Source organism: Molossus molossus, unplaced genomic scaffold (genome assembly GCF_014108415.1).
Source record: "Molossus molossus isolate mMolMol1 unplaced genomic scaffold, mMolMol1.p scaffold_m16_p_23, whole genome shotgun sequence".
Lineage (NCBI taxonomy): Eukaryota > Metazoa > Chordata > Mammalia > Chiroptera > Molossidae > Molossus > Molossus molossus.
The window spans coordinates 3,479,565-3,507,560 of record NW_023425359.1 but is presented as its reverse complement, the minus strand read 5'-3'; the positions used below and the strand labels follow the sequence as shown (position 1 = coordinate 3,507,560).

General features: G+C 45.6%; 1 protein-coding gene across 1 annotated transcript in view; it reads right to left on the bottom strand.

Moving 5' to 3' along the window:
- RYR2 (ryanodine receptor 2) overlaps nt 1-27,996 on the bottom strand; it is a 450,374-nt gene that overhangs the window by 132,134 nt on the left and 290,244 nt on the right. The window contains exons 53-63 of the mRNA XM_036277752.1: nt 25,473-25,613; nt 23,681-23,844; nt 21,391-21,469; nt 20,768-20,857; nt 19,662-19,799; nt 12,314-12,391; nt 10,254-10,329; nt 8,296-8,419; nt 7,701-7,816; nt 5,165-5,229; nt 2,843-2,964 (exon numbers count right to left, since the gene is read on the bottom strand). Coding sequence (XP_036133645.1) covers nt 2,843-2,964; nt 5,165-5,229; nt 7,701-7,816; nt 8,296-8,419; nt 10,254-10,329; nt 12,314-12,391; nt 19,662-19,799; nt 20,768-20,857; nt 21,391-21,469; nt 23,681-23,844; nt 25,473-25,613 — 1,193 coding nt within the window. The remainder of the gene's footprint in view (nt 1-2,842; nt 2,965-5,164; nt 5,230-7,700; nt 7,817-8,295; nt 8,420-10,253; nt 10,330-12,313; nt 12,392-19,661; nt 19,800-20,767; nt 20,858-21,390; nt 21,470-23,680; nt 23,845-25,472; nt 25,614-27,996) is intronic.

The window sequence follows — 27,996 nt, the reverse complement described above, 5'->3', positions numbered from 1 at the left end:
TAGTGGGTACTCCCTGGCATCCAGGTGAAACCTTCTGTGATGATGCTGCACTTACAGGGCAAGGACTGTGCTGCCCGCTGAGCCAGACCTAGGATGTTTCGCTGTGATGTTCAACAGAACTGCCCCATGTCCTGTTCCGCTGGGTTACACTCAGTGTATGAGAACCTATCAGAGAAATCACGTCTTACAGTATCAGCTGCTCCTAACAGTAACCGATGTGCCACCAGTGAGAAACACTGATATACAGAAAGCTGGGTTCACCCGTGCTGTCCACGTTCAGGGTGTGAGTTCTGTCCAGATTACAGTTTGACTGTTATGAGCTCTGGCCTACAGTTCCTCTAAAAATATTCCCGTAACACTGTAGCCCCTTTCTCCCTGTCCCCTCATGACTAACACCGAGAGAATGTACAAGGCATGGGGTCTTCCTCAGCCTCCACACTTGCCCACTGCCCACTCCCTGCCTGGCCACTGCTCTCGGCCTATCATTCCCAAGGCACACCTCTGGCGCCCCCACCTGGAGGGCTCGCAGTGGGGGCGTCGCTGACCATCAAACCTGGGAACTCGGGTTCTTACACTACAGCAGGACTCTCCCCTTTCCCCCCTAATTGTTCTCTGTGTTCTTCAAAGACCCACCTTTCAAACCCTCCCCTGCAATAATTCTCCAGCTTCGGGGATTCAGACCTTTTTGCTTCTCCCTCTATTTTCCTTTAGCTCCCTCTACTCCCTGAGCTCCCAGCATTTCAGGAGGAAAGATAATCCCCGAATAAGTCATTCCTTGCTCTGACCTCTCCTCCAAACACGTATTTCCAACTTTCTGCTGTCCATCTCGAGCTGAATGGCCTGTTAATAGTCAATAAATACCTCACCAAATTGAGCCTCTTCTCGAAACTAGGAATTCTGAAATTCCTCGGGGCTGCTCGTGACACCCCAGTGCGCAGCCCTGACACCCTGACACCAGTACCACGCGCCTGCCTCTGGCCTCGCCAGGTCTGGCCGGTCTTCTCTGCGTGTCTTCCACACCCAGCCCCTCTCCATTCACACTGTGCCCTCCATACGCCAGCACTGGGCACATGCGCCCTCCACCCGTCACACTTATTATATGGTGAGCTCCCTGCGTATGCGCCGCTCAGACACGCTTCGGAGTTCATCACGCCAGGGGCTGTGCTGCTGCCGGCCCAGAGGGGGACAGCACCCCGTCCGGAGCAGACTTTCGGGAGCTCTGCACGGTAAGCCCGAGGGCTCCCCCCTGGGGGTGGCACTGCTGTGACAGCCACCACCACCCCCCACTGCTCCTGCCAGGAGCCCGGCCTGATCCTTCTCCCAGGGAAGAAGCTCTGACAGCCTCTTAGTACTAATTAACGAAGTGAAAAATTTAATTCAAAATTTAAAAGAAGGAAGAAAGGAGATACCTTATCCTGGAAGTTAAGAGCAAGGACAACATTCCATTATGAATCTACATGACCTGAATCTCCCCCAAATTACCAGAACGGTGATGCTGCTCGGGTTCTGTTTGGGGACTCAGCCAGCAACGAAAAACGAGTTATGTCTGGTCAGTAAACAGTTCTTAGTCGTAATGACAACTAAACGCAGGCAAAGACCACAGTACAGAGAGGGGAGAAGCGAAATGTGTATAATCTTCTTTGTATTTTTCCTGCGTCCTGATCGCATGTCCTCTTGTGTGACGGAGTGGCAGCTCGGTGACCAGTGTCCTCTGGAAACGGACTTTGTGTCCCACAGGCTGACAGGGCCCAGGGAGCACAGGACACTTCGCAGTGGCCCTGGTGGCGGGAGGTCAAGGGGCACTTGGTGGCCTGGGCACACTCACCGTCCACAGGGAGGAACTCCTTGTTATCTTAACTACAACCAGTTTTATCAACTTCACAGGACAGCTCTTGTCTGACAAAGTTTGGGGACATTTTAATGCTCCTTTAATCCTATGTCACATGACTGGCTACTTCTAGTTGTAAATAGACAATGTATCTGCGTAAAGAGATGAACGTAAAACTCCATCCGGTCCCCAGTCCCAGTCCACATAAGCGGAACCCCACGTGCACCCTCCGGTGTTCGGTCCATCCCACCCCATCCAGTAGGCCGGTCCCGCAGCGCCCTCCGCACGCCCTCACGTCCAGTCCGGGCAAAGCCTGTGTCTGCTCCGTGCCCGGTACTCACTTTTGTAGGACAGTTTTTCAAGCACAGTCTGAACGCTTGGCACGGACTCCTGCCCAGGCAGCAGTAGGGAAGAGCCTGCTCAGTGCGTGCTTCTCCCGCATGCCCGTCCCGGGAGAACTCTGAGGAATCGAACTTGAACCCCAGAACAATCACAAATAAAGCTGACGAATACTTAGATTTAAACAAAAATGAGAAAGCTCTGCTAACACGCCACCTAGAGTCGGCCAAGGGGAAATGTTCAGAAAGGCTATATTCTTATTTTATGTTCTTCCAAGACTTGACATTTTTTAAAAAATATTTAAAATGATCATTTCTATAAAGGGGGTTTTGCCCTCCTAAAAACTTAAGGTTGGCAAAAGTATGAGATTTGAAGGCATTTTAATAAATTAATGTTAAAGCACCATCTCTTCAACATCCCAATACAGGGAGCCCCTCCAGCCTCCACCTGTGAATTGTGTGGGGTATTTTACTCCTTCTGCTCGGCATTCCACTGAGCAGGAGCATCAGAAGTCTCACTGTGTAGGTCACAGGGATACCCTGCGACACCACCCTCCCGGCGTCTGCTCGCAGGGGACAGGCTGGCAGCCGGTGTGCGCTGTGTGCACCGCTCAGGGCCGGGCGCTCCTTCCCGGGACACACACTCAGACCACAGGCTCTGCATCAAGCTGTTTACCTCGTCACCATTTCTTTCTCCTTGTTTGAGGCATGTCCTCCAGAGCACAGCGGTCTGCTCGCTGCAGACAAGAAGTACAAGCGATGGTTTTTGAAATACTGATCAATTAAAGGCAGAACCACCTGCAAGGAAGGAAAAGAAGACAGGTGGAACTTGGGGTGAAGCGCGAGGCTCTGGAGCAGCAGTGCCCATGCAGCACCCCACGTCCACGGCCACAGCAGCACATGCGCGAGAGCGGCTCCCACACCTCGCCCTGGGCTTCCACATCCTTTGTGTGGGGAGTGATTATGGGGAACACACTGACTTCGCTGTTCGGAATTATTTTTAGAATTTTAGCAAAATGAAATATTCTTTTTTTTTAAATCCTCATCCGAAGATATTTTTCCATTTAGTTTCAGACAGAGTGCAAGGGAGAAAGAGACATTGCTGTGAGAGGGACACATCGACTGGCTGCCTCCCGCACAACCCCAACCAGGGCCAGGGATCGAACTGCATCTGAGGCTCGTGCCCTTGACCAGAATCAAACCCATGATTCTTTGATCCGTGGGCCAATGCTCTAACCACTGAACAAAACCAGTAAGAACAAAATGAAATATTCTTAATAATTTGTACAAATCAGTCCGGTCCCAGACAATGACTGCCACATGGAGTCCCCCACATGTGAGGACTGCAGCTGACATCCGTCATGATACTCCTCCTGTGACTGCTCTGGGTAGTGGGTCCATCACCCCCTCCCTGCAGGTGATGAACTGAGAGGTAGAAAGGGCGTTACTCCAAGTCCCACAGCCACTTCCCAGCCACAACGTCCTTCTGACCCGGCCGCTGTCAAAGCCCGTGTCCCATTTCCTGTGGAGCCCCGCTGGCCGCCCTGTCCCTCACACCACGGGGCTCTGACATGCCGTGCCCTGTCGAACGCTCTTCCCTCACACCTCCTGCAGGCCCAGCTCGGGCCCCTCATCAGATAGGCCCTTGCTCACTCCTCAGACCAAACCTCCGTATTCTCTGAGCTTGTAACACCATCCGCAGTTCTACCTTCCTCTGTGATTTGGGATTAGTCTCTCTCCCTACGAGTCTACGGGGCACAAGGGAACGACAGGCATCTCTGCGTCTGTTTCCCACCGCGGCCCCTTCCTGCCCTCTGTGGCCACTACCTTGTGCCATTTCCCGCCGGCCGCGGGCACTGGGTCTGCTGGGCGTGGGACACATGCTTGTTGAACAAATAAGTGAAAAATGTAAGAATAACTGGCATTACCAGTATTTAGACTCAAATCTACCTACCTACATTTTTTCCCCTACAATGTGGTATAGCACATTTATCTACGATAGGAACAGGAAAGTTTTGGTGATCTTCCTAGAAAGTCGTGACATTGCCTGAACTTAGAGATCGGCATATACGAGGTACTCGATAAATATGTGAATGAATGAATCACGGAGTTAGCGGAAATCAAGCCACATCAGGCATTCTACGTCCACGGCTGGAACTGTCCAGGGCACGGTCTGACACCTGGCCGACCAGGCACAATGTAAACACTGAGCCAATAAACCAACACGGAACCTTTGCAACCAACTCCACAACCTTCCCTATTGGCTGAGAGGAAGTAAGAAATTCTCCAGGCAGATAGCAAGTTCTTGATACATAGTGTCAAATGGAATGAATACTGCCCTGGCCGGTGTTGCTTAGTGGTTAGAGCATCAGTCCACGCACCAACGGGTCGCAGGTTTGATCCTGGCCAAGGGTATGTACCTGGGTTGCAGCTTGGGTCTCCAGCCCTGGTCAGGGCAGGCAACCAACCAATGTGTGGGTGTCTCTCTGCCCCCCTTCTTCCCTCCCCCCTTTCCACTATCTCTAAAAACCAATGGAAAAAATATCCTCGAGTGAGGATGAACAAAAAATAAAACAGAAATAAAAATAAAACAAATGGAACGAATACGAACAACGCATACACAGTGAGTGACTGTGTGCGCCTCAGCTTCCCCCGCGGGGCGAGGAGGACGGAGGCCCAGTGAAGATGACTGCCCAGGCCCCCTCCTGCACCGCTCACAGGCCAGCTGCTCCTCTTCATAAAGAAATGCTCATCTAAAAGTGTTAAGCCATATCAGCATGCAAATATTAGGAAACGGATACTTTTCCTCCATGTCACATGATAAAGCCAGAAAGAGAGCTCTGTGGACTGAGGCAGGCAGACCACCCACGGCCACGCAGCTGCTGGTGCAAAGCATGATGGGCTTGAGAAGTCACAGTTAGGGACAGAGGCGAAGGGCTAAAGGTAGGTGTCATCAGCAAACAGACTGAAGCAAAACAAGACAGACTGGATACTGTACTTTAGCAAAGAACTTGATTTCCTGTTCGTGAGCGAAACGCTGTCCTTTGCTTCTGCTGCCGCCATCTGCAGACAGGAGAGAGTTTCAGGAACGGCTGCCATCCCCCAGGGCCCGGCGCTCACCCCACCGCCACGTCCAGAACTCTGCGGAATGTGCCGGCCCACCGAACCGAGCACAGAAAGCCAACCGAAAACATAAAGGCTGACTTTGGCAGGGTAATAAAGGAAAAAGAATTTCAACAAATCGCCAAATTCAAATTCTAAAGCTGCTGAGCAGAGCCCGGCCTGTGGTCTGAGCACAGACGCCCGCACAGCCCTGGCATCCCCCGGGCAGGCAGGGAGAACTGGGCAGAACTGGGCAGAACATGGGAAGGGCCCGCTCAGCAGGGAGTCCCGCATGGGCTGAGCACAGGGATTCAGCCTGAGCCACTTCCATGAGCGAAGCCAGAACCCCCGAGTGCTCCCCCAGGGTTCAGAAAATGACTTCACGGTTCACAACTGACTGACCGAAAGCAGCGAGCTGAGAAGGTGGCCTTCCTTACCTCCTGCGTGCAGGGACGCTTCATGAACACAGACGAGGTAATAATAAACTATAGTAACCATGAGGACAGGCAGAACCTATCGCTGAGCTAAACACTTCAGGGTTACATAGGTTTCAGCAGAATTTATAAGCAGAGCTTCCATATTTTTAAGAAGCAAACTAACTTGCTCGAAAAAGTTATTTTGCAAATCGAAATCAAAACCATTTTAGATATACATTATTAAATCTCAGACACACATGCAGGATCATTTTTAGGGACTTTAGGTATGTCCTGAAATATCTCAGCACTCTTCCCATGAGTAGGCAACAGAAACAAAGGCTCTAAGACTCGCTGACTTCATTGCTGCTGTCGCCTTGCTCTGAATCTCTCGGGCACGTCACACAAAATACCTGGATCCAAATAGGGCTTTCTCACATCCAGTCTGTCGAGGCAGAATTTGCACATAGCCAAATCGGATAATACTTCAAGGAGTTAAACTGGAAGTATCTCTCCTTTCATTATACATTTTAGAAAAAGTGTGTATGTGCGAAATGTGAAAAAGATTTGGAGGGAAGAGGATTTATGATATAACAGAATCAGGAAAAGGCACCGCATGTCCCTGCCTCTGCCGTCAGTCGATGTCTGAGAACGGACGCGCCTGCGTGTGGTCAAGGCCACAAGGTGGCGGGTGCGCGGAGCGGGCGCTAGAGAAGCTGCACCGGCAGTGACCCCAGAGTTCGCGCAGAATAGGGAAGGTGAGGCATCCCGCCCACGTGCTCCTCTGACAGGCTCCCACACAATTCTCCCCGGCGCGGCTCCCAGGAAAGTCCCTGGAACGTGGGCCACGGGTACAGCTTGTCTCGTTGGCTCCATTAATCCAGCCCCCGGGCACGAGGCTTACGGGAGACCACTTTGTAAGGTATGTGCGTGTCTAACCACTATGCGGTGCACTTGAAACTAATATAATATTGTCTGTCAACTGTAACTAACATTTTTAAAATACTTTTTAAATAATTTTAAAAAAAAGAATAATGATCCACTGGAAAATCTCTAATCACCCTTGGGATACAGGAGGCCAGGAATAAGAAAGTACGAGAGCTGGGCTCCTATGCACTTTCCATCGAATGCTGCGCCCCAAACGCTGGATCCTAAGGAGACGGGCACAGCACCTCGGAGAGGCTGGCTGATGACGTCTGTTGCTAAGGGATCCAGGACTGTGGGCCCTGATGAAATGCGTTGAAAACAAAGAATGGGAAGAAAGAAAGAAAAAGAAAAGAGTGAAAAGGAAAACTTAAAAATCACCACCGGAAGAGCACACGTTCCCCCAGAGGGACGAACGCGACTCTACACCTTCACCACCGGCAGCTGGAAGGTGACCTGACAGGCAGGTGTGAGTGATGGACAACCTGAAAGCTAATCCAACTGGCTGGTGACAGTCACTAAACACAGAAGTGAGAGGCGCTGGGTGGCCGCGCTGTTCTGAACCTCAGCTGTGAAATGCAGGTATCTTTTCATGCTCAGGTGGCCGGCGGCCTGGAGGCCGGAACCTCCGCTTCCCTCAGACAGGATGACAGCGTGCTCTGTCGCGGAAACCGCAGCATGAACGCGTGTTTCCACACAGGCGAAACTCGTGGCTTTTACAGCACAGCATCTAGAAATGCCAGGAATCCACTGAGTTCTTAGTTTTTTAAGGGCAAAGCAAATTGATTTCGAAAGATTGGACTGTACCTTAAGTTTTGATGTCTGTCCAGTATATCTTTCAAAGTGAAAAATCAATGCCAATGAACTTTATAAGGAGAGCAGAATGTTATATAAGATGTTTTTAAGTTCTCAAAACACACCCACCCCTAGAACATGTTTGCCTATAGAGTGTGAGACTCTGGTCAGGACCGGGATGGATGGCAAGTGTGTATGCAATCCGGGAATAAGCCACAGAGGAGTCTGTGCTGTTCAGCACCCTGATGCTGTGAGCGCCAATAACAACTGGGCTGTCCGCAGAAGGACCAGGGTACCCACCAAACTCCAAAATATACTGATGGGCTTCATCCACATAGCGGATGAGCTGCTGAAGGAAACTGTAGGCAAATCGCTTCTCAATAGAAGGTGTGTCCAATTCCAGGTCCTTGAATCCTCTGGAAGAACAAGATGAAATATGGAAACCAACATCCACGAAGACCATCAGAAGGTATACATATTTAACAGGTTTTATATATATTACATATATAAATTTAGAAGATTATCTAATTTTGTAGCTAAGGACAAAAATGAGGTTCAATTTATAAGGAATACTTGGAGTACTTTGACATGAAGCTGTACAACAGTTCTACCACTGTGCAATGCAGTGCTACCTGTAGAGACGCAGCGTCATTGTTGCCTAGGTTTTGCCTGGAGGCTGCTGGGATTTATTGGAGGTAGCAGCTGACCTGCTTTAAGGAACTGTGCACACAGGTGAGGGCTCTGTCGTTCTGACGTGTGCATCTGAGCACACTAAACAGTAGCTCCAAGGTTTAAACTGGCCGCTGAATGCATTTTTGACCTTAATGAACCTGATGGGGATATAGAAATACTCAGCCCTGCAATAAGATGAGGAACTAGAGCATGTTGCTTATACCTGGAAACAGCATATCCGTTGATCTGTAGGAACTTGAGGATGTCCTGTGCTTTCTCCCTGTCCTTGGCTTTCTCTTTGGCTGTCAGCGTGTCATACGGTACCAGCAAAGGGTGGTTTCCACCTCCTAAGAGAATGTCCAGATGAGAACACAGAACAGCAATGGGAAATCATCTGGAAGAGACATGCCACCTGTATAACAGGACCAAGTACAGAGCTTCTGGGGTCCTCTCTATACAGGGCAGGAAGGACGCACGCAGGACTCTCCCCTCACCAGTGCTGCTCATGTTCCAAGAAACACTGCCACTTGCCTCGAGGGGGCAAGTACACATGAACACACAGGCGCTGTGCTACCAAGTGCCCCAGCCTCTGCAGGCACACAGCAGAGAAGCTGGGCTCGCTCCATTCAAACACTCTGAGTGGAGATGCAAACACGCTCTGAAGCAATGCCCCGTGGGACGTGGTAAATTAAAGGGCATGCTTCAAGGGACAGGCTTCATTTCCTACCCCCGAGAGAGAGGAGAAAAACAAGGTCTTAAATATGGAATTTTTATCATGCCTCCCATATCAGAGAGTTACTTTAGAGTCATACGTTTCTTCACAAAACCCACACTTAAGTTGCTAAAATAAAAGTTGATTTGTTTTAGCCCCAGCCAGTGGCTCAGTTGGTTGGAAGGTTGTCCTGAGCACTAGATGGTCTTGGGTTTGATTCCCAGTCAGGGCACATACCTAAGTTGTGTGTCCAAACCCCCAGTCTATCGGTTTCTCTCTCTCTCTCTCTCCTCTCCCTTCCTCCTTCTCTAAAATCAATTTTTAAAAAGTCAATCTCTTTTCAAAATCTAATAAGAATAACAAGCATAACTGACTGATTAAAAATTTAGGCCAATGTCTAGGGTTCTAGTTTACCTCTTCTGGTGAGAAATACTAAAAACATTCTTTTTAGATTTACAAATTCCAGAAATTACTTACATTTTAAAAAATCAATAATGATAAAAACATTCATTAAATTATAAATTTTATTAAAAAATTGTAAAAATTAAAAAATTTCAAAAACTGCCTGGGTGATCCCAGATACAAAGGATCTGATGTAAGTAAGACCATCGCATCAGCATCAAAACAAACAGCGCTCAGGCCCCAGCTAAGCTCATAAAACACGCATGGGAGTGAACTGTGTGGGATGCTGGGATTTCGTGAAACACAACTGTTCCTGGGATTCCAGAAAAAAATAATTGAAAATAAATATTTTGTTTGAATTATGGTGTCAACATAGAGCTTATTATATTAGTGTCCAGTGAGGTTTAGCCAGGAGCTACTAAACCCATCAGACATGTTGAATTTGGCCTAATTAAGAAACACGCAAACAGAACGGCCAAGGAGAAAATGCCATGTTTCCCAGAGCTCGCTCTGACTGAGAGGAGAGAAGCGCAGTGGAACCTTATGACCACTGGGGGGGGCACTATACAATCTGAGCATCAGAGCAGGATGAACTAAACTGAAAAATATTTGTAAGTTAAGAAAATATTTGAGACATGACTAAGAATATTAGGTCATTTTAATGTTCTAAAAGCAGAAGAGAGTATGCGAAAGACAGTAAGATAACAACTGGAGACAACAGAGCAGCTGGGGTGGGAACTAGGAAGGGAAGGAGAAGAGACACATCCAAGCGGGCAGTCCAGAGAGGACTCAGCAACTGACAATACCTGATAACAGGACGAGAAGTGCAGATAGCTAACCTAAAATGGGCAAGAGAGAGCTGCAGGAAATTTGGAGACAAGAGGAAATAGACACCAGCCATCGGAAAATTATGAAATTTCTACCCTGAATCGGTTACAGGCTTGTTTGAGCCATTCTAATAATTTAAAGCTATAATGAGCTCTTGTGCTAAAGCATCTATTTTACCCATATTCCAGACTCTTGTAATGGAACTCTACTTTTCAATGAGGATTTTTAGAAAATATTACCTTTGGACTCCAGTTCCATTTTCTTTTTCTTTGCCCATATATTATGGTAGTTTTCAGCCATCATTTCTGCCATAGCCTTAAATGAACAAAATATTTAGCAACTAAGTTATACTTGAATAAGTAGAAAAGGATAACTTTGTTTTCTAATATGTAATATGAAAACATGCTTTAAATTAATAAATTATAGCGTGTTAGTGCTAAAATACATCCAGGAAATAATCAAACTCAACTGTCTTCCTTGGAATCTGAATTTCAGAGAAGGGTAATGATCTATGAAATTACAGGAAATAGCATAGGAGACTGGATGGGAATGGCCATTGTTATTTACAATGTTGCGAGACATATGTTTGATTAATTCAATAATGAAACTTCAAATTAGTTGTGCACTTCATCCAAAAATAAAGCTCTTTTTTTTAATTTCCAAAGCTTTAAACATACAATCTAAACTTTATTAAACATTGACAACAGATGAATAGTCTAGAGTTTCATCTCATAATTTCTAAAATCTGTGGCACACCCAAAACTATATTTTTTACCAGTCTGACAAAGAATAGGTATAATTTTTATTTAGTCACACTGAGCAGCTAGTGCTATGTTGGTTGTTGTCACTTTATTATCTGATAATCTCAGTGACCATAACTAAATAGTCAGGTGTTGCATGTTTTAAAAATTCTTGCAGCTCACTATGAAAATTGCTGATCTAGGTCACAGTCTGTCCCAAACTAGGCGAGACCTCGGACCAGCCACATCAACCTTTCCGCGACCTTTAGATTTAACAAGGTAACTTCTAAGATTCTTTTCACATGTGCTTTTCAAGTTTACTGTGTCATTTCAATACACTCATCTGGGAGCAATTTAACAATATATAGATTTTTTTTCTTTATACACTTATTTCTCTTGGAATAATACTAACAATGCCAATGTCACTGTCTGATCATTGTATTGTCCTGTTAACTTATGTTCCGACAAGTCTTATCTTTCACTCAAATCAGCCATTTCACAGTACGCTCCTCGTGACAAAGGAGAAGAGATAAAACCACGGCAGTTCCATTTTTTATTTTTTGAGGAAGCTCCATACTGTTTTCCCCAGTGGCTGCTGCCCCAGTCTGCATTCCCACGGCATGGTGCTAGGGTTCCCTTTCTCCACACCCTCGCCAGCACTTGTTCTTATTGGTTTATGGATGACATTCCAGCAGGTGTGAGGTTTCAATTTGCATTTTTCTGATGATTAGTGCTGTTGAGCATCTTTTCATGTACCTAGTCAATAATGTATAACTATATGTGGCACCAGGTGGGTACTGGAAATATCAGGGGACGAGTTTGTAAAGTATATGATTGTCTAATGACTATGCTGTGTACCTGAAACTAATGTAAAATAGTATTGATTGAAAACTGTAATTTAAAAAAAACTTTGCCCTGGCCAGTCTGGCTCAGCAGTTAGAGCGTCGGCCTGTGGACCAGAGAGTATTGGGTTCGGTTCCCGCTAAGAGCATGCACCTTGGCTGCAGTTTGTCCCTGGCCCTGGTTGGGGTCGTGTGGGTGGCAATCACTTGAGTCTCTCCCTCACATCAATGTTTCTTTCTCTCTTCCTCCCTCTCTCCCTCTCACTCTATCTGAAGATAAATGCAAAAAGTGTTCTCGGGTGAGGATTAAATAAAAACAACAACTGTAAATAATACTTTAAAAAAAAAAAATGCATGGAGCAAGCAAAATGCAGTTTCCCTGGATGAACAACTAAAAATTCATATTTTTGAATGAATATTAAGGTTTTCCTTGAGCATCGTTAGATGCTGAACTGCCTGCTTCTCAGCACAGCCATTTCATGATGTTAGGATATTAAAGAGCTTTAACTAATGGATGTTTATCAAAGAAACATCCTAGGAAAAGTTACATCAACTTCCATAGCATGAAAAAGTTGGGATACATAATCCACAAATCCCATGGTCCCTTTATATGATCACCACTTTCAAACAATTCATGCTGCAAAATATGTGCAGAAGTGTTACAGTACGCTTTTAAAAAATGAGACTCGCAGAACATTTCAGAGTGCCAGTACTCACGTGCAGGTCTCTGGACAGGGTGACGTTGCTCATGTCAATGGCCCGGGGGCTGTACCCATGGGCAGCATCCACAGAAACCTAGACAATTGTGTGGGAAAAGTAGTATCTCATTAAAACACCCTGTGGACAGAAACTTGAGAGATACTTCAGAAATACAAGGCAAACCAACTTTAAATACATTTCCTTAGAGAAAACTGGCAAGTAGCTACACAAACTGATTTCACTAACATAACTAGAAAATGAAATTATATTTGGGTTTCTAACAATTATTTATGACTGCATAATAATCCCCAAATCTTAGCAGTTGCCAACCCCCAAAGCTAATAATCAGAATTCAACAAATTGTACAATGATTCTAAGATTCTAAAATGTTTCCTTAAAAGATCATTCTTGAGTTTCTCACAAATTCTAATAGGCTGTAATGAAGTTTACTCTTTCTCACATAAACAGTCATTAATCAAAGACGTCAATAGTATTTACAAATGTCTTTATAAAAGCTAAATGTTAAAATACAACGAACTTTTTGCTTTTAAAAGTATAACATATTAGTCAATGATTTACTAAGATATCCTCAATAACCAGAAGGGTTCCTTAAGTTTAAAGTTTTGGCATTTATAAAATAAAACCTATCTTCTCATCAACTATAAAATGTTTCCACTGTCCTGTTCTCTCAACACATTCCTCCCAATGACATATTGATGCTGTTGTAATTAACCTAGTTTTATTAATAACAGAAAAAAGCAGGGAGAAGACCAAATATTATAGGCATGTCGTTCGTGCAGCTTTGCCAGGAAGCTGCAGTTTAACACGGCCCAGGGAGCCACAGATCGCTGGGGGAAGGGACTGGACAGGGGGAGAACAGACACACGCCCAGTAAAGTCTGGATGACGCCAGGAAGGAACTTGTCTGTCAGTCACACCTGGGCACAGGTCACTGGCCAGAGTAGGTGTGGCCACTGCAAGCACAGGAAGATTTGAGATATTTAATCCCCTGAACAAAGGAGTTTGCTCTCTTGGCTCCTGGCTCTCTTGTTGCAGGGGTGCACTCTCTTGGCTCCCCTGCATTTGCCCACGTGGCCCACAGCCGTGTAAACCCCACACAATGGACTGATTGATGGGCTGCAGCTAGCCTAATGCTAAACCAGACCCAGTTTCCAACATGGAGCAGAAACTCTGGACACTGGCTCTGCTTCTAGCTCTACTGAATCCCCAGCTGCACCTCTTCCAGGGCTGGATTCAGGGAGATGAGACTCGACACCCAGGGATGTGATTCCATGCAAACAGAAATCACTCATCTGCACATGTGAGTCTCAGAAAATTATTTTTCTCATGATATCGTAAGGGTCCACTCTCAGGACCCTGAAACATTATTAGGTGACACTATGTCACAGAATTGAGATCAGGTTTATTTTTCTAAATCGAAAACTATATCTTGATATATTTCACAATATAGCTATTATGTAAAATATGTATTAGATATACTGCATGATATATGTATAGTATTATATTTCATATGTATATTCTGTTGTCAGACATGGGTAAACACAAACGTGATAAAAGACACAGCACAGTCGCTGCTGGTGCTTGTAAAACCGAAGCCGGTCCTGTGTGGTCAGCAATGAAGGGCTCAAGGCTCCATCCACTGCTGGGCGTTCTGACAGCCCTGCGCTCAGTACCAGCTGACAGTGGATCATGTAGTAAGATCACATTTTCTTCCCCTTTTAAACACTCGTAAAAGGAAAGTTCAGATTTGGAGGGCACGAGTCACTCACCCGGGTCACAGAGCTCAACAGCTGAGCAGGAAGGACCCTGACCCCGGCGGACGCCTCTCTCCGTCACCTCGCCCACCCTCCGTACACCACGGTGTTTCTATCCCCGCCAGCCTGCTCCGTTCATCGCCCCGGTGCCACAGTGCTAAATGCAGTGCTCCTCCCCGCTGCTGTCACACGGGTGCCGGATCTGACCTGCGCCCCACACTCACCAGCCGCCCCCCACGAACATGCTCCGCTCACCCCCACAACCCTTTCCTCGGATTCTCCGGCTCTCCTCCCATAAACCACCTTTACATATTTGCCGCTGTTTCTTTATTCCACGTGCTCTTTCCAGGCGGCCCTATCCGTATCTACTTTAAACACAGCTTATCCACCATTTCTTAATAAAACACCTCGCTTCCTGCTGCTCCTGAGCTCCAGACGTAAATTTCCCACTACTCACTACCATCTCTGTTTCGTATCCATTCTGTATCTATGTTAATTTTCTATTACTGCTGCGAGGGATTACCACAATCTAGTGGCTGAGAACACCACAGTCGTTAGACGTTCAACACCGGTGTCAGTGGGCTAAACCAAGGTGTCCAGGGGCCGTGTTCCTTTGGAGAGGTTTGATGGCACAATGTTCTCCCTGCCTTTTCCAGCTTTGAGAGGTCACCCGTGTTCTTGGCTCGGGGGGCCCCCCTCCCCATCTTCTACGCCAGCAGTGTCACACGTCTCTGATCAGTCTACGTAGCCACACCTCCCCTGACCAAAGCCAGAAGGGGTCTTCATTTCTGAGGGTCCCGTGATCACCGGGCCCATTGGTAACTCAGTATAGTCTCCCCATCTCCAGGCCTTCACCCCTGATCACGCTGGCCAACGAACCACAACAACAAAACCCAAGCAAAGCAACATTTTCATATTCCAGTCACTGGGGATCGTCTTCACGGGCCCTAGTTCCGCCTAGAAGGACGTCTAAGCTCACATTCAGTCCAGTGTCCCTGCTGTCCCCTGCACCACTCGAGGAAGGTGCGTTTCCGCCTTCCACACTCTCTTCTCTGAGCCATTGTCCACTGTCTTCAGAATTATATTCCCAGAATGCTTATTTCGTTACTCCCTGAGGTCTCAACTCTTCCACTATGGAGTAAAACCCTGAGGGCACGGGCTGACCCACAATCTCCCTGGTACTCCCCGGGCCTGGCACAGCCGCCGCGCATCAACTTCAGAATTATAAAATAATTCCCAGTCTCCCAGAACCTGATACATGGAAAGTGTGTGTCTTAAAATTAATTTTTACTGATTTTTTTTTTTATTCTCACCCAAGGATATTTTTCCATTTTTTGTTCAGATAGAGTGGGAGGAAGAGAGAGAGAGAGAAACATTAATGTGAAAGGGACACATTGAGTGGCTGACACCCGCATGACCAACGAGGGCCGGGGACAAACCGCAACTGAGGTACATGCCCTTAGTGGGAACCAAACCGGGGTCTCTCTGGACTGCAGGCCAATGTTCTAACCACTGAGCAAAACCGACCAGGGCTAAAAACTGATTTAAAAAAAAAAGCCCTGGCTGGTTTGGCTCAGCAGTGAGAGCATCAGTTGCAGGTTGGATTCCGGGCAAGGGTATGCACTTCAGTAGCAGTTCAGCCCCGGCCCTGGTCGGGGTCGTGTGGGAGGCATCTGGTTGATGTGTCCCTCTCACATCGATGTTTCTCTCTCTCTCTCTCTCTCTCTCTCCCTCTCACTGTCTGTCTCTCCCTCCCTCCCATTCTATCTGAAGATAAACGGAAAAATATCCTCAGGTGAGAATTGAAAAATCAAAAAACTGATAAAAAACAATATTAGACTATCTCTAAATTTTGTTGAATAAATAAAATAGGGCGGGTATCAATAACTTTATTTGTTCCTAAAATAAAATTTCCAGTATTTAATATTCTCTTAGACTATGTTCCTTATATATTATAATTTATATCATTCTAGCTTTAGATTAAATTATTAAGGCTGGTTTAAAGCATATAAATAGATACACGTTTATTCAGGGATGAATTCCTTTTATGTTTCCATGACCTGTCTCTCTCCTTCCCATGCACAGAAAGCAGAAGACCGGCCAGGTCTTCTATAATCGCAAGTCAGCTTGAGTGTGCACCGTTTCTGAACTGGGAGCTTTAAAAGTACTTCATCATCTCTAGTCTTACTAGGAATAATAGTGACATGTGAATGGTCATGTGCAAGACACACAGATGATCTCATTTAACTTGTAGAACAACTCTGAAAAGTAGATATTCCTTTTACCATTTTAAAATGAGGAAAAAAGAGGTTCAAAAGAATTAACCTATATATCATGTAAACAGTGAACAGCAGGTCAAGTTTTGAAAGTAATTCTGTTGACTCCTAAACACCTACTGGATTCCTACATGATTTAGCTCCTGGGACCTCTCCACCCTCCCCCTCACTACTCACTCAGCCCCAAATCACGGGCTTCCTCCATGTCCGCCACCCCCAACTCAGCACCTGTACACCTGGGGCATTCTTACTCAAAGCTGTGTGGCCTTCTCACCTCCTTCTCGTCTCTGTTCATGCACCTTCTCAATGAAATCTACTCTGACAAACATCTCACCCCCATCGCCATCCACCCCACTCCTTTTAGCCGGCCCACCTGCCTTCCCGTGCCCAGCTTCCTTTTTACCATAATACCTATCATATTTTAGCATATAAATTACTGATAGCCATTAGTCATTTTCCCATTAGAATGTAAACTTCATGGGAGCAGAGATTATTCTCTATTTTGTTCACTGACCTATCGGCAAAGTTTAGAATAATGACTGAAACATAGTAGGAGATTGATAAATATCTGTTGAAGGAATGAACAAACAGTTCCTTTATCCTAGCCTGTATTTTATTCCTAGATGGGTAACACTTTCCAAAAGCTCCCTTCCCTTCCCCTCATCTTCCCAGGTTAGATGACTATTTTCGTTTAAATAGTTTTCATCCCATATTTACAATATTGAAAAAGAGACACAAAGTAGGAAATTGGAATTGGGGAATAAATAATTGTTGAGGACCTGTGGAACGTGCCTGAGATTGTCAGAAATAACCTCTGTTCATGCTGACTTTAACAAGGGCCAAAATCTCCCTGCTCAGCCCCTTGCTGATCAGTAGCCCTCACTTCTAACTCTGTCTGCACTGTGACCCCCTGTTCTACCTCCAGCACCTGCCTCCTGGCTCTGTCCCTGCCATCACTGTTGTCTTGCATATGCAAATACAAAACCCTACAGGAGTGGTAAATTTCCTCAAATCATGACTCGTGTCTTCCTGTGGTGTACATGGTAAACAAAAGAATTAATAATGTTGCAGAGCCACATAAAAATAGTAATAATTAGGTTCTAAATTGATTGAACTATAGGCCAGTCACTCTTCTCAGTGATTTATAAGCATTATAACATATAATCCTCACAGTCTTCTCAAGTGGACACTCTGGGCTGTTCTGTTGTAAAGGTGAGAAGCAAAGCAGCATAGTGAGGTCAACCAGTTGGCTGGAGCTCATGCAGCCACTCAAGGGTGAGGACAGACTCAGGCATCAGTTGAGTAAAACTGGGGCCACTTCTGTGTCTCAGAGTAAGTGCTGAGCCCCAGGTCCCAGGATCACGTCCACAAGCGATCTCAGTTCATCCATTTAGATTCCTACCACAGAGCAATGCCATGGAAAGTGTTCCTTAGTTCACTGAAAAGAGTGTGTCTATTCCATAACAGAAACTATCTTTATAATCATATGGGAAATCAATCATAGAGAGAAAAATAGACATTAAGAAGTGTGTCAAAATGACAGTTGAAAAAGAGGATATACTGTGAGGTTAGTAATCAAGAAATGACTATTTTAACGTTTCAAATGATGTTGGCTTATGCTTAAAGAATGTTTGAGTGAAAATAATCACAAGGATTATAAACACATTTGTGGCATTTGCTGGACTTTGCTCTCCATTTCTGATCCTAACAAATATTCTTCCCTTACTGCTAACAGAGCCAAGTACTGCAAACACAAACACACTCTTTCATTTAACATCAATGAAATGGTCTCCAGCATTAAAGATGCTTAAATAATAGCAGTGCTAATTAGAGTCAGCATTTCCTGAGGCCGGTGGGTTAAGTAAAGTGCAGACATTTCTGGGAAGTGGTGGCTGCAGGACTGACGCCCAGCGTCACCTGCCACCTACCTGCCACCTGCCGGGCCTCCCGGCTCCTCTGTATCTACGCTGCGTCTCGGGCATGAGCACCCCTGAGAGGTGGAAATTACACAGGAGATTTACGAACGTACGTCACCCATCGCACATGTCACTCGACGTCGGCCAGACTTAACGATGGGTATGGACGGCAGACGGCTGTGGGAACGTGCTGAGTCACTGCGCACCGAGAACGACACTCGGAGCCGGGCGCACGGGGAGGCGATACATACAACACCAAGCCAGAGCAGGTGATGTTCACTGTTAAGGCAGAGGGGAGGATCAACCTCATCCTCCTGGCAAAGCTTCAAGTCGCCTCCATTGTGTCGTAATGTCCTTATTCCCTATCCAACTCACAGGAAAATTAAAGAGAGAGACCTGCATGCTGCAGTTGCTTGCAGCTGCCCAGGTCTCTGCTGCTCAACACTGTATCCACAACACCAGCCTGTCCTCAGGGTTGGAACTGGATCACTGTCTGTGTCCCTGTGGCCTAGTACTCGGCTTATGCCCACTATGGAAACCCATGACCACCATGTGCCCTAGTTAGAAACGTGTGCGTGCCCAGTGAGAAGGCAAAATATTGTACACAGCTCCCCCTACACAATACTGCTTTAAGGGAATCTAAGGTAAAACATGCCAAAGTCAGAACTTAATTTATTTAAACATATACTTCAAATATGTTTCACATGCTTTAAGAAAATGCTGTCTGTATGAATGGTGATAATAAACACAGTATTTGGCCTGAGCCGTCTGGAGGGGCAGCAGGCGCAGCCTCCTGGGAACAAAGGGGCCAGAGCTGGCAGTGGTGTTGGGTCTGAGCTCAACCCGCAGGCTCTCCGGGTCCAGGCGGGGCCTCCTCGAGCTCTGGGCTGCACAGCCGGCACCTTGCGAGGTGACAGACGTCCTGGACGTGCCCGCAGCAGTGAGCTCTCTGCACTCCTGCGCGGCCGTCCGCTGCATTTCGGCCCCTGCCGTGGACAGGTGCTCAAGTGCACCTGACGAACAGCCACGCGGCCCTCGGCCTGGCTCACCACGGTCTGACCCCCACTGCCCACTGAGCACCCACCTTCAGGTCTTACTGGAAAGGAGAGCGCTAGGACCACCCTCTGGGGGGCCTGAGCGCCCCGCACGGCTCCCACCAGAACTTCAGGGCCGTGCCGGGCTCCTCGGCGGCCAGGAAAGGCCGGTCTGCTGAGTGACTAGCCGTTTGACCCAGACTTCACGCACAGTTTTATACAGGAACAAACATGGTTTTTCCCTCTCTAAAGTTTATGTTAACCTTCAGAATTTTCAAATTATTTGTTTTGAAAAACCCAATAATTAGATAAAAGATCACAATTATTTCACAGCAGCAGGGACTGCGGCTCCCTCCTGTGACTCACCTGGCTGGTCTGAGAAATACGCCGAGTCCGGTTGTAAAGGGCCATGCTGTCCCCCTCCCGAGTCCGTTCGATCCTCCAGCCCCAAGACAGCATCGTTTTCAAGGATTCTTTGATTGGCCAGCGATAAATTTCTTTTTCCTAGAGATAAAAAGAAAGAGATAATGAAAGGAATGGGGAAATAGCAGGAATCCAAGTTAAAATAAATATTTAATGCTTTGCTCTGGAACTCACTGACTTCATCTTACTTAAAAATACCGACTGGCATGGTTCATTAAGAAATAAAAAAGGAAAGTAAAAGTTCTGAAAATCAGAGTGTGAGCGGAGCCCTCGTGTGCCTGGTGCGGCTAACAGGGACCCCTGCTCATTGCGACACGGAGGCCGACTTCCCTTAGGGGCCCAGCTCCTGACATCTGGGCAGAAGCTGGAAGGAGAAACCAGTCGGGAGAAAGTGCAGATCGAACACCCCTGCGGAAGGCTCTGCGCCCACAGAACAGAGACGGACGCAGCTGTCCTCCATCAGCCGGAAATCCTCCCACTTCATCCTCAAAATGCTGGTTCTCCCGAAGCAGTAAAATACATGAAAACCCATAAATACTATTGAAATATTATCTCATTATCCCTCATCAAGAAACTCTTACGAATGATAAGAATATTTTCTCAAGTCCTTAAAAATGCAGGAGAGGAACACAAATCAAGCAGGACAGGCCTGGCTGGTGTAGCTCAGCTGGCTGGGCGTTGCCCCGAGCACAGGTTAGCGCACACGCCCAGGTTGCGGGCTTGATCCCCGCTAGGGGGCATGCAGGAGGCGGCAACAGATGTCAGCTCTCGCATTGGTGTTTCTCTCTTCTCCCTTCCTCTCTCTCTAAAAAAGAAAAAAAAATTATCAGTAAACTATTTTTTACAGAAATAAAAAACGAACAGAGAAATATTAAGTAGAGAAGAAAATAACCAATTAAATAATGACAGAAAGTGGGAATAGAGAAAAAAAGACAAAGATAAAGAAAGGAACTTTTGAATACAGGTTAAAAATTGTATTATAAGTATAATTATGTAACGAGAAAAATTTTGAAAAAATTAAAACTATATAACCTAAAAAAATCCCTCACCTTTTCAGATAATAGTTTATATGGCTTCATTAATGGTTGAACTTTAGATGAATCTGAATATGTTTCTCCATAAATCCATCCATTGGCCAACTAAAAAAAACAAAAACAAACATCAAAATTGTTTTGCGAAATTAATTTTAGAGACTGTGGTTGTGCATGTGTTCAATTGTGTGCTTGATAAAGTAAATCTAAAATAAAGCAAGATAAGGATAAACGTTTGAATTTTATCCAGCATAAGTTAATATAAAAACTTCCATCCTCGTCAACATTGTTTTGCGTAATCTCCTGGGGTCGAAAGCACCCAGTCTTCCTGACACAGACCGGAACCTGTGGTTGTGTCTCCCCGAAGAGGCAGTCACGGTCACGTGGCCCCCGTCACATTCATCCTGACACATCCTGGTGGGTCCCCCGTGGCAGGTGTCCTGAAACACTCTTGACGGAGGGCACCTGGAGTGGTGTTCTATTTGGAAGGGTCCTGAATAACGCTCCGCGTCTTGCCCACTGCTCGACCCATCCCTCTCAACGTGTCTGTTCCCCGTGATTCTGCCCGTGAGATTTTGTCTGTACCCCTGCACGTCTGCCTAAGGCATCGGGTGGCTGACAAGAGCGCGGCTGTGAGTTACCTTGTCCATGGCCCATCTGTCGTGGGCGTGCTCGGCGTACTTGTTAATGAAGTATTCCAGCTTCTCAGGAATTGTAATACTGGGAGAGAAGAGAGAACAGGCCTGACTTTCACAGGACCACAGGGACTCATGGTAATACTTTACTCACAGTTTCTGAACGCTTAAATCCCATCCAATGCACAGCTGTTAAAAACTGTTTTACCGCCCTGGCCGGTTTGGCTCAGCGGTTAGAGCGTCGGCCTGCGGTCCTGAGAGACCCGGGTTCGGTTCCCGCTAAGGGCGCATACCTCGGTTGCAGTTTATCCCCGGCCCTGGTAGGTCATGTGGGTGGCAACCATTCGATGTGTCCCTTTCACATCGATGTTCCTCTCTCTCCCTCCCACTCTACCTGAACAAAAAAATGGGAAAATGTCCTTGGGTGAGGATTAAAAAAAAAACTGTTTTACCAAGGTATTACTTTTCCTTGTGATAGTAACGATATAAGAAAAGTCAAGCAGATAATGTTCGACTTGCTTATCATATCTTGATTCATACTTTATAATGGCTTAACATGATATATATAATAAAGTTATATATAGTATAAATAAAAGTAATTAAAATGTATTCAAAGAAGAGAACAGATCATACCCCAGTTTTTATTTTTAAACCTGACTCAAGACATGGTCAGATGCAACAAGCGGAAAGACACACTTCTCGCCCATATGCATGTCTTGAAGTCACTCTTTCTTACTTAAGTCTCTGCTGCAGCCACGCTGCAGGGTCAAGACTCCTGACCTCTGACCTGCTCCATTATTTAAGTGTACTAAAGTTTTAATTAATTTCATGGCATCAGTGATGTGTTAATGATTTTAATTATGAATGGTCTGTACATACCATTGCAATTGTTACTAATATGGACTATGGGGAAAAGCAATCACTAACACATGCTTTATGAAGTTGTAACATTTATTCTTGAACTTGAACTAGAACCTGGGGTACTGAGATGGTTGCTGTTCTTTCCCAGCAGTGTCATCAGTCTGTAACTGAATCACAGGACACACACATACTTCAGAAACAATATATAAAAATCACAGAGACATGGAAATTATTGGGATTACTCTTTAAACCTAATCTATTAGTAAGTCCCCAAAGGGCAAGTCTGGGTAATTGAATACACATGCCTAGCACTTGTCAATTAATTAGATTTAAAGAAGCAAAAAAATGACCTTGTTCTGATGTTATTTTAAAATCCTGGATTATGCTGTATGTTAGCAAACCACAAGCTACCATGTAGGAATGTGAACCTGCGGTCTGGTTCACTTACTTAGGAGGAAATGCAAAGGGTCAATCACAGAAGCCCAACACTGGGGGTGGAGTCTTTTCTCACAGGACTGTCATCACATACTGAACACGCCCACGGAAGGCTATATCAAGCTAAGGGCACACCACTCGGCTGAAATGGCCTGGGGATGGGACTGGACCAGCCGGGGGCCACCAGAGGGCTGACAGTTAAACTCCAAAGCCAGGGAGAGTGACTATCAAGGGTTGGCCTTGTCTATACTGATCTTGCTGAGTGAGCACAGAATCGACAAGATGACGTGACCTGAAGAGGCCACTTTCCTTGCAAACGGGAAACCACGGTCCTAACAACAGTAACAGCAACAGCAAACGTGCTGAGACTGCAGACATCGGGGAGCCCACACATGCTATTTGTTGAACAGTTTACTCAACGAAGCACAAGGAAGAAGTTTCATCACGGTCCGTGACGTTTCATCTGCAGTTCAGATGGTCACAGTACATTCTCACAGCAGCTCACGTCCCCACAGACACCCTCTTTGGTGTCCCTGAGCCTCACCCTGTGCTCCACACACTGAACATCAGCGGCAACGCCCGGCCTCGCTGCGGCCAAGGGAGGCAACTCCACAGCCCGGGAGCAGTGCTGCGCCCAGGCCGGGAGCACCCGCATCAGAGGCGCTGCCCGGGGCCTGGCTGCAACTGCAGTAAACATTCTGGGTACATTTTCAACCAGCTCTATAACCGATATACTTTCTTGATTCCCCTTACTACAGATTTACCATGTGTATCTGGTATCAGATCCTGTTAAGAGTGTCCTACAAGGTACACCTTATCTACTCCCGATATGGGTATAATCATTGCTGCCATCATCTCATCAGGGAAAGGGGCCCCTAGTAAAAGAATGTCAACTCCAAGGGGGCCTGGATGAGAGAGAGCTCACTTTAGTACCTTCGTCAATCTCAGACTTCACACATCATTTACAACCAAAAGCTGCTGCAATAGAGAGAGTCCGTACTTTGAGGTTTCCACAGGCTGCGGGTTAAAGTTCCCCTCCGAGTCCATGGATGCCTGCTTCTCCATCACACTGACACAGTTCAGCTCCATGCAGTCTGGGGGCAGGGCTCCGGCCACGGCACTCAGACACGGCAGGGCCAGTTTGAAAAGTTCCTGCTCGTATTTCTGGGAGATCATGGAGAAGCAAAAAAAAAAAAAAAAGTTTGTCACTATTTAGCCAAAGTTGCCAACACAATCACGGTGGGGGAGGAGATGCTGCGGGAGAGAATGTGAACCCCCTGGGCTAACTCAGCTCACTGGCAGATTCTGCCCCCAGAAAATGGACCCTTCAGCCTAAAATCCCACGGACACAAGAGAAGCTGATGGTAACTTACTGCAGTTGCAGCCTAAGAAGAAAAAACCTTTGCTTCTCCAAACATTTATTCTTCAATATTTGAAATGACATAGCCTTGAATATGCTAAGTGTTATAGCAAAGTGTGTAACCTGTCTTTACAACATAAACATAATTTCAGGCTACAAGGGCTGTGTTTCCTAATTATAGGCTATTGCCTCATCACACTGTCAAGACCATACGTGAAAACACCTGTAGGAAAACATCCAGGAGCAACAAGCTTTAAATGATGTGTACTGCACCACAAAGGTACACCAAATAGAACTATAAACTGGGAATGAAATAGGGAAATATGCATAATCAAAATTTCTGGGAAGAGGTATTTGTATATTAATTACATGATTCATTAAGTTTGTATTTAGATATTTTTAAAAAATAAAAAGACATTTAAAAGTTATCTCACTTGGCCCTGGCCGGTTCAGCTCAGCTGTTAGAGCCTCAGCCCGCGGACTAGTGAGTCTCGGGTTTGACTCCAGTCAAGGGCATGTACTTTGGTTGCGGTTCATCCCTGGCCCTGATCAGGTTGTGCGGGAGGCAACCAGTCGATGTAGCTGGCTCCCTCCCTCCCACTCTATCTGATGATAAATAGGAAAGTATCCTTGGGTGAGAATTATTAAAAAAAAAAGTTATCTCAGTTGAACTATTCAATTTTAAATTAATGTATATTCCTCTAAAAATACCTTCTACAGATCATTTCCCAAGGACTCTGTTTACCAAAGACAATTCAGCAAGAAAAAGTATCAAGAAGGCACTACAAACGGAAGTCACAGCTGAACTTCCCCAACTAGGAAGCGGGCTCTGGCTACAGTGCTCCAATCATCTGATTAAGTCTATCTGGGAAGTCAAAACGATTTTGATGAGTAAGTTAAGCTCAATCATACACAGCACGATGATCTGATTATCTCTGATGTGCGACCATCGGTTCTCTGAAAGTGTGAACTATTCATTACGACCATGGTCCACACAGAAAGGTCACACGTAACGCAGCTCTGAGTGAAGGCCTTGAATCTCCCAGCAGCAAGCAGGAGGCAGGAAACCACAGGAATGTTATTACTCCGGGAGATGTAATGTATTATGTTTTCATACTTGGTGTGATTTCTGCAGGAGTTATAAGATCGGGGAGGTGTCTAGGGGGAGTTTGAACCTAAATAAGTCCAAATACACCAGACACATACCGACCCATGGGCATAATTTCCTAAAATCTTAGCCATTTAAAACTCAGAAAGCGCTATGATCACAAAAAACACAGCAATTATGAAGAGTCAACATGAATTTCATTCTTAACATTTGCTATAAATTCAGAAAAGAGAAAAAAACTATGTATGTCTTGATAAGTCTTATCAAGAAATGATGGACTTAGTTACTTTATCATACAAATGAGCTCACAAAATATTACATTACCTTCTGGGACAGGGCGTCAAAAATGCCCCAGAACAGTTTTCTTGACAAATGCAGTTCTTCTTCTGAGGCTGCCCCGAAGCTTCCCCACCCGCCAGGCAGACAGTAATACTTCCAGCATCTTTCGTAATGGTTCGTCAGCAGCTGTGTGGGAAAGCAATGATAAAAGCAACGAGCTGAAGATACCTTTCATACTGTTCCGTTTCTTCCCACGTGGCATTCTAACACCACGCAATAAGATCAACGGAACGAAACTGTGCGACCACCTGAATTCTCCTGGGAAAGCGGCTACCTTGTATCCATCTCCTTAACACGAAACACTGATCACAACATGAAGATGCAATTTTCCAAATAACTCATCTCGCACATTCTTTATGAGGCTGTTTGGTTTTCCGTGTATCTCTGCGTTCTACTTTAGTGGCCATCACTTAATCACAGTTTCATGAACTGCTATCCCCTGGCCCCCATATGTATAATGAAGGGACTGATGTCAGGGTGACCAGGACACGGGACCCAAAATGTGCCTTCAAGGGAACTGCACCTCTGAACATTCATGCTTCCTCTCTGCGACCCTTAACCACCTCACTCTGTAATTTGATGTCTCTAAGTAAACCCCAAAACTGTCCACTTCAATCAGTTCTTTATCTAAGTATATTTCTTTGGTGGTTATAGATGCAATGTGTTATCTTACAGAGAGTCTATATTGCTTCTTAAGTTTTCCCATAAATGTTTTATTTGTTTATAACTAAACTGGAAATTCAAAGACAAGTACAGAATCTTTCAATTATGAATTTGGTAGCTGTTTAGATAATGTATTATTGATCTATAAACTAACAAATATTCACAACTATTTGCCAAGCTAGTAAAATGTTTATGAATCAACTAAAGATTTCTGGATTCTGCCCTAGCTGGGTGGCTCAGTTGGTTGGACTATCGTCCCATAAACCAAAGAGGTTTCGGGTTTGATTCCCAGTCAGGGAACATATCCAGACTGAGGGTTTGGTCCCAGGTTGGGGCCCTTATGGGAGGAAACTGGCAAATGTTTCTCCCTCACATCGATGTTTTGCACACCCGCTCTCTCTCCCCCTTCCTCTCTCTCTCAAAAAAAAAAAAAAAAAAATCAATGAAAAGCATATCCTTGGATGAGGATTTTAAAAAAAAGGTTTTGGCTTCTCCTTTTTATATATCTAAGGAAGGGAAAAAATGATAATGATTATTGTTATAAAAGCTAACTACATGTCTTTCAATTTTTTTTTTTTATCCTCAACCGAAGACATTTTTCCATTTTTTATTCAGATAGAGTGGGAGGGAGAGAGAGAGAGAAACATCAATATGAAAGGGACACATCGAGTGGCTGCCATCCGCACGACCCAAGCAGAGCTGGGGACAAACTGCAACCGAGGTACATGCCCTTAGCGGGAACCGAACCCGGGTCTCTCGGGACCGCAGACCGAGGCTCTAACCGCTGAGCCAAACCGGCTAGGGCTAACTACATGTCTTTCAATAGAAATATTTCTTCTAGTTTAGTTTCCCTCTCAGTTACAAAGCACACACACAAATTTAGGAATCTCAAATGATGAAATAGTGAGATCTAACTTGCTTAGACTGACTTGGACATAGGTATAGTATAAAAGAGATTTATGAAGTGATACTGTATCCTTTTTCAGGTATCTTCCAGCTCATTTTTATCAAGAAAATTTTGCTGGACAAGGGCTATCCTAGATAATAAAAATGATAAAAATGGGATTTTCAGCCAGGATATAATTTACATAATTTATTATCTAAATTTATTAAACTGTAATCAATTTCACAGAGCCTGTTTTTGCTCAGTATCTAGGTATGTTCAGTGTGACAGCAGCTCATAAAAGGGCACATCTGTATCTCCGAGCTCGTTTCAGGGCTCCACGGCCGGGTGTCCACGAGGACCCCATGCTCACTAGGCACCCTGCAGGGGGCTCCCTGCAAACATCCAGACGTGGCACGAGCCCACGCGCAGGCCACGCTGTCACTCTACATGCAGCATCTCAATCCCGGGTCTGGACTGGGGTGTGAGAGGACAGGAACATGCCCAGGTCAGTAAGACAGCGTGACACTTGGACATTCGTGATCAGAACAGCAAAGCAGAGAGAATGTCAGTGACTTCTCTCTTCGGTGACAAGCTGGAACTGCACGTACAGAAAGGTCACCTTCGAACCTTATTACAGGATCTCTGGAAACTGTCGACAAGTTGCCAACTTAGAAAATGCTGTTTCCAAAGCCGCTCTTCACCCCTGGAGGTTGCCAGTGTTCTCGGCCAGGCCTGTTACCATGTTTCCGGCCTCAGAACTTCTGGGCTCATCTTCTTCTTGTGGCCCATTTGTTCCCCAATTTCCATTTCCACTGACTTAAGGAAATCAATCTTAGAATTTCTATTACTGTTTATTTATTTTAAGTTGATATACTTATATGCTCATTTCAACAACTGGAAGAAATTTTCCGACATCAGATTTCAAATATGATGTATCTAAGAGACGTATAGATTGTGACA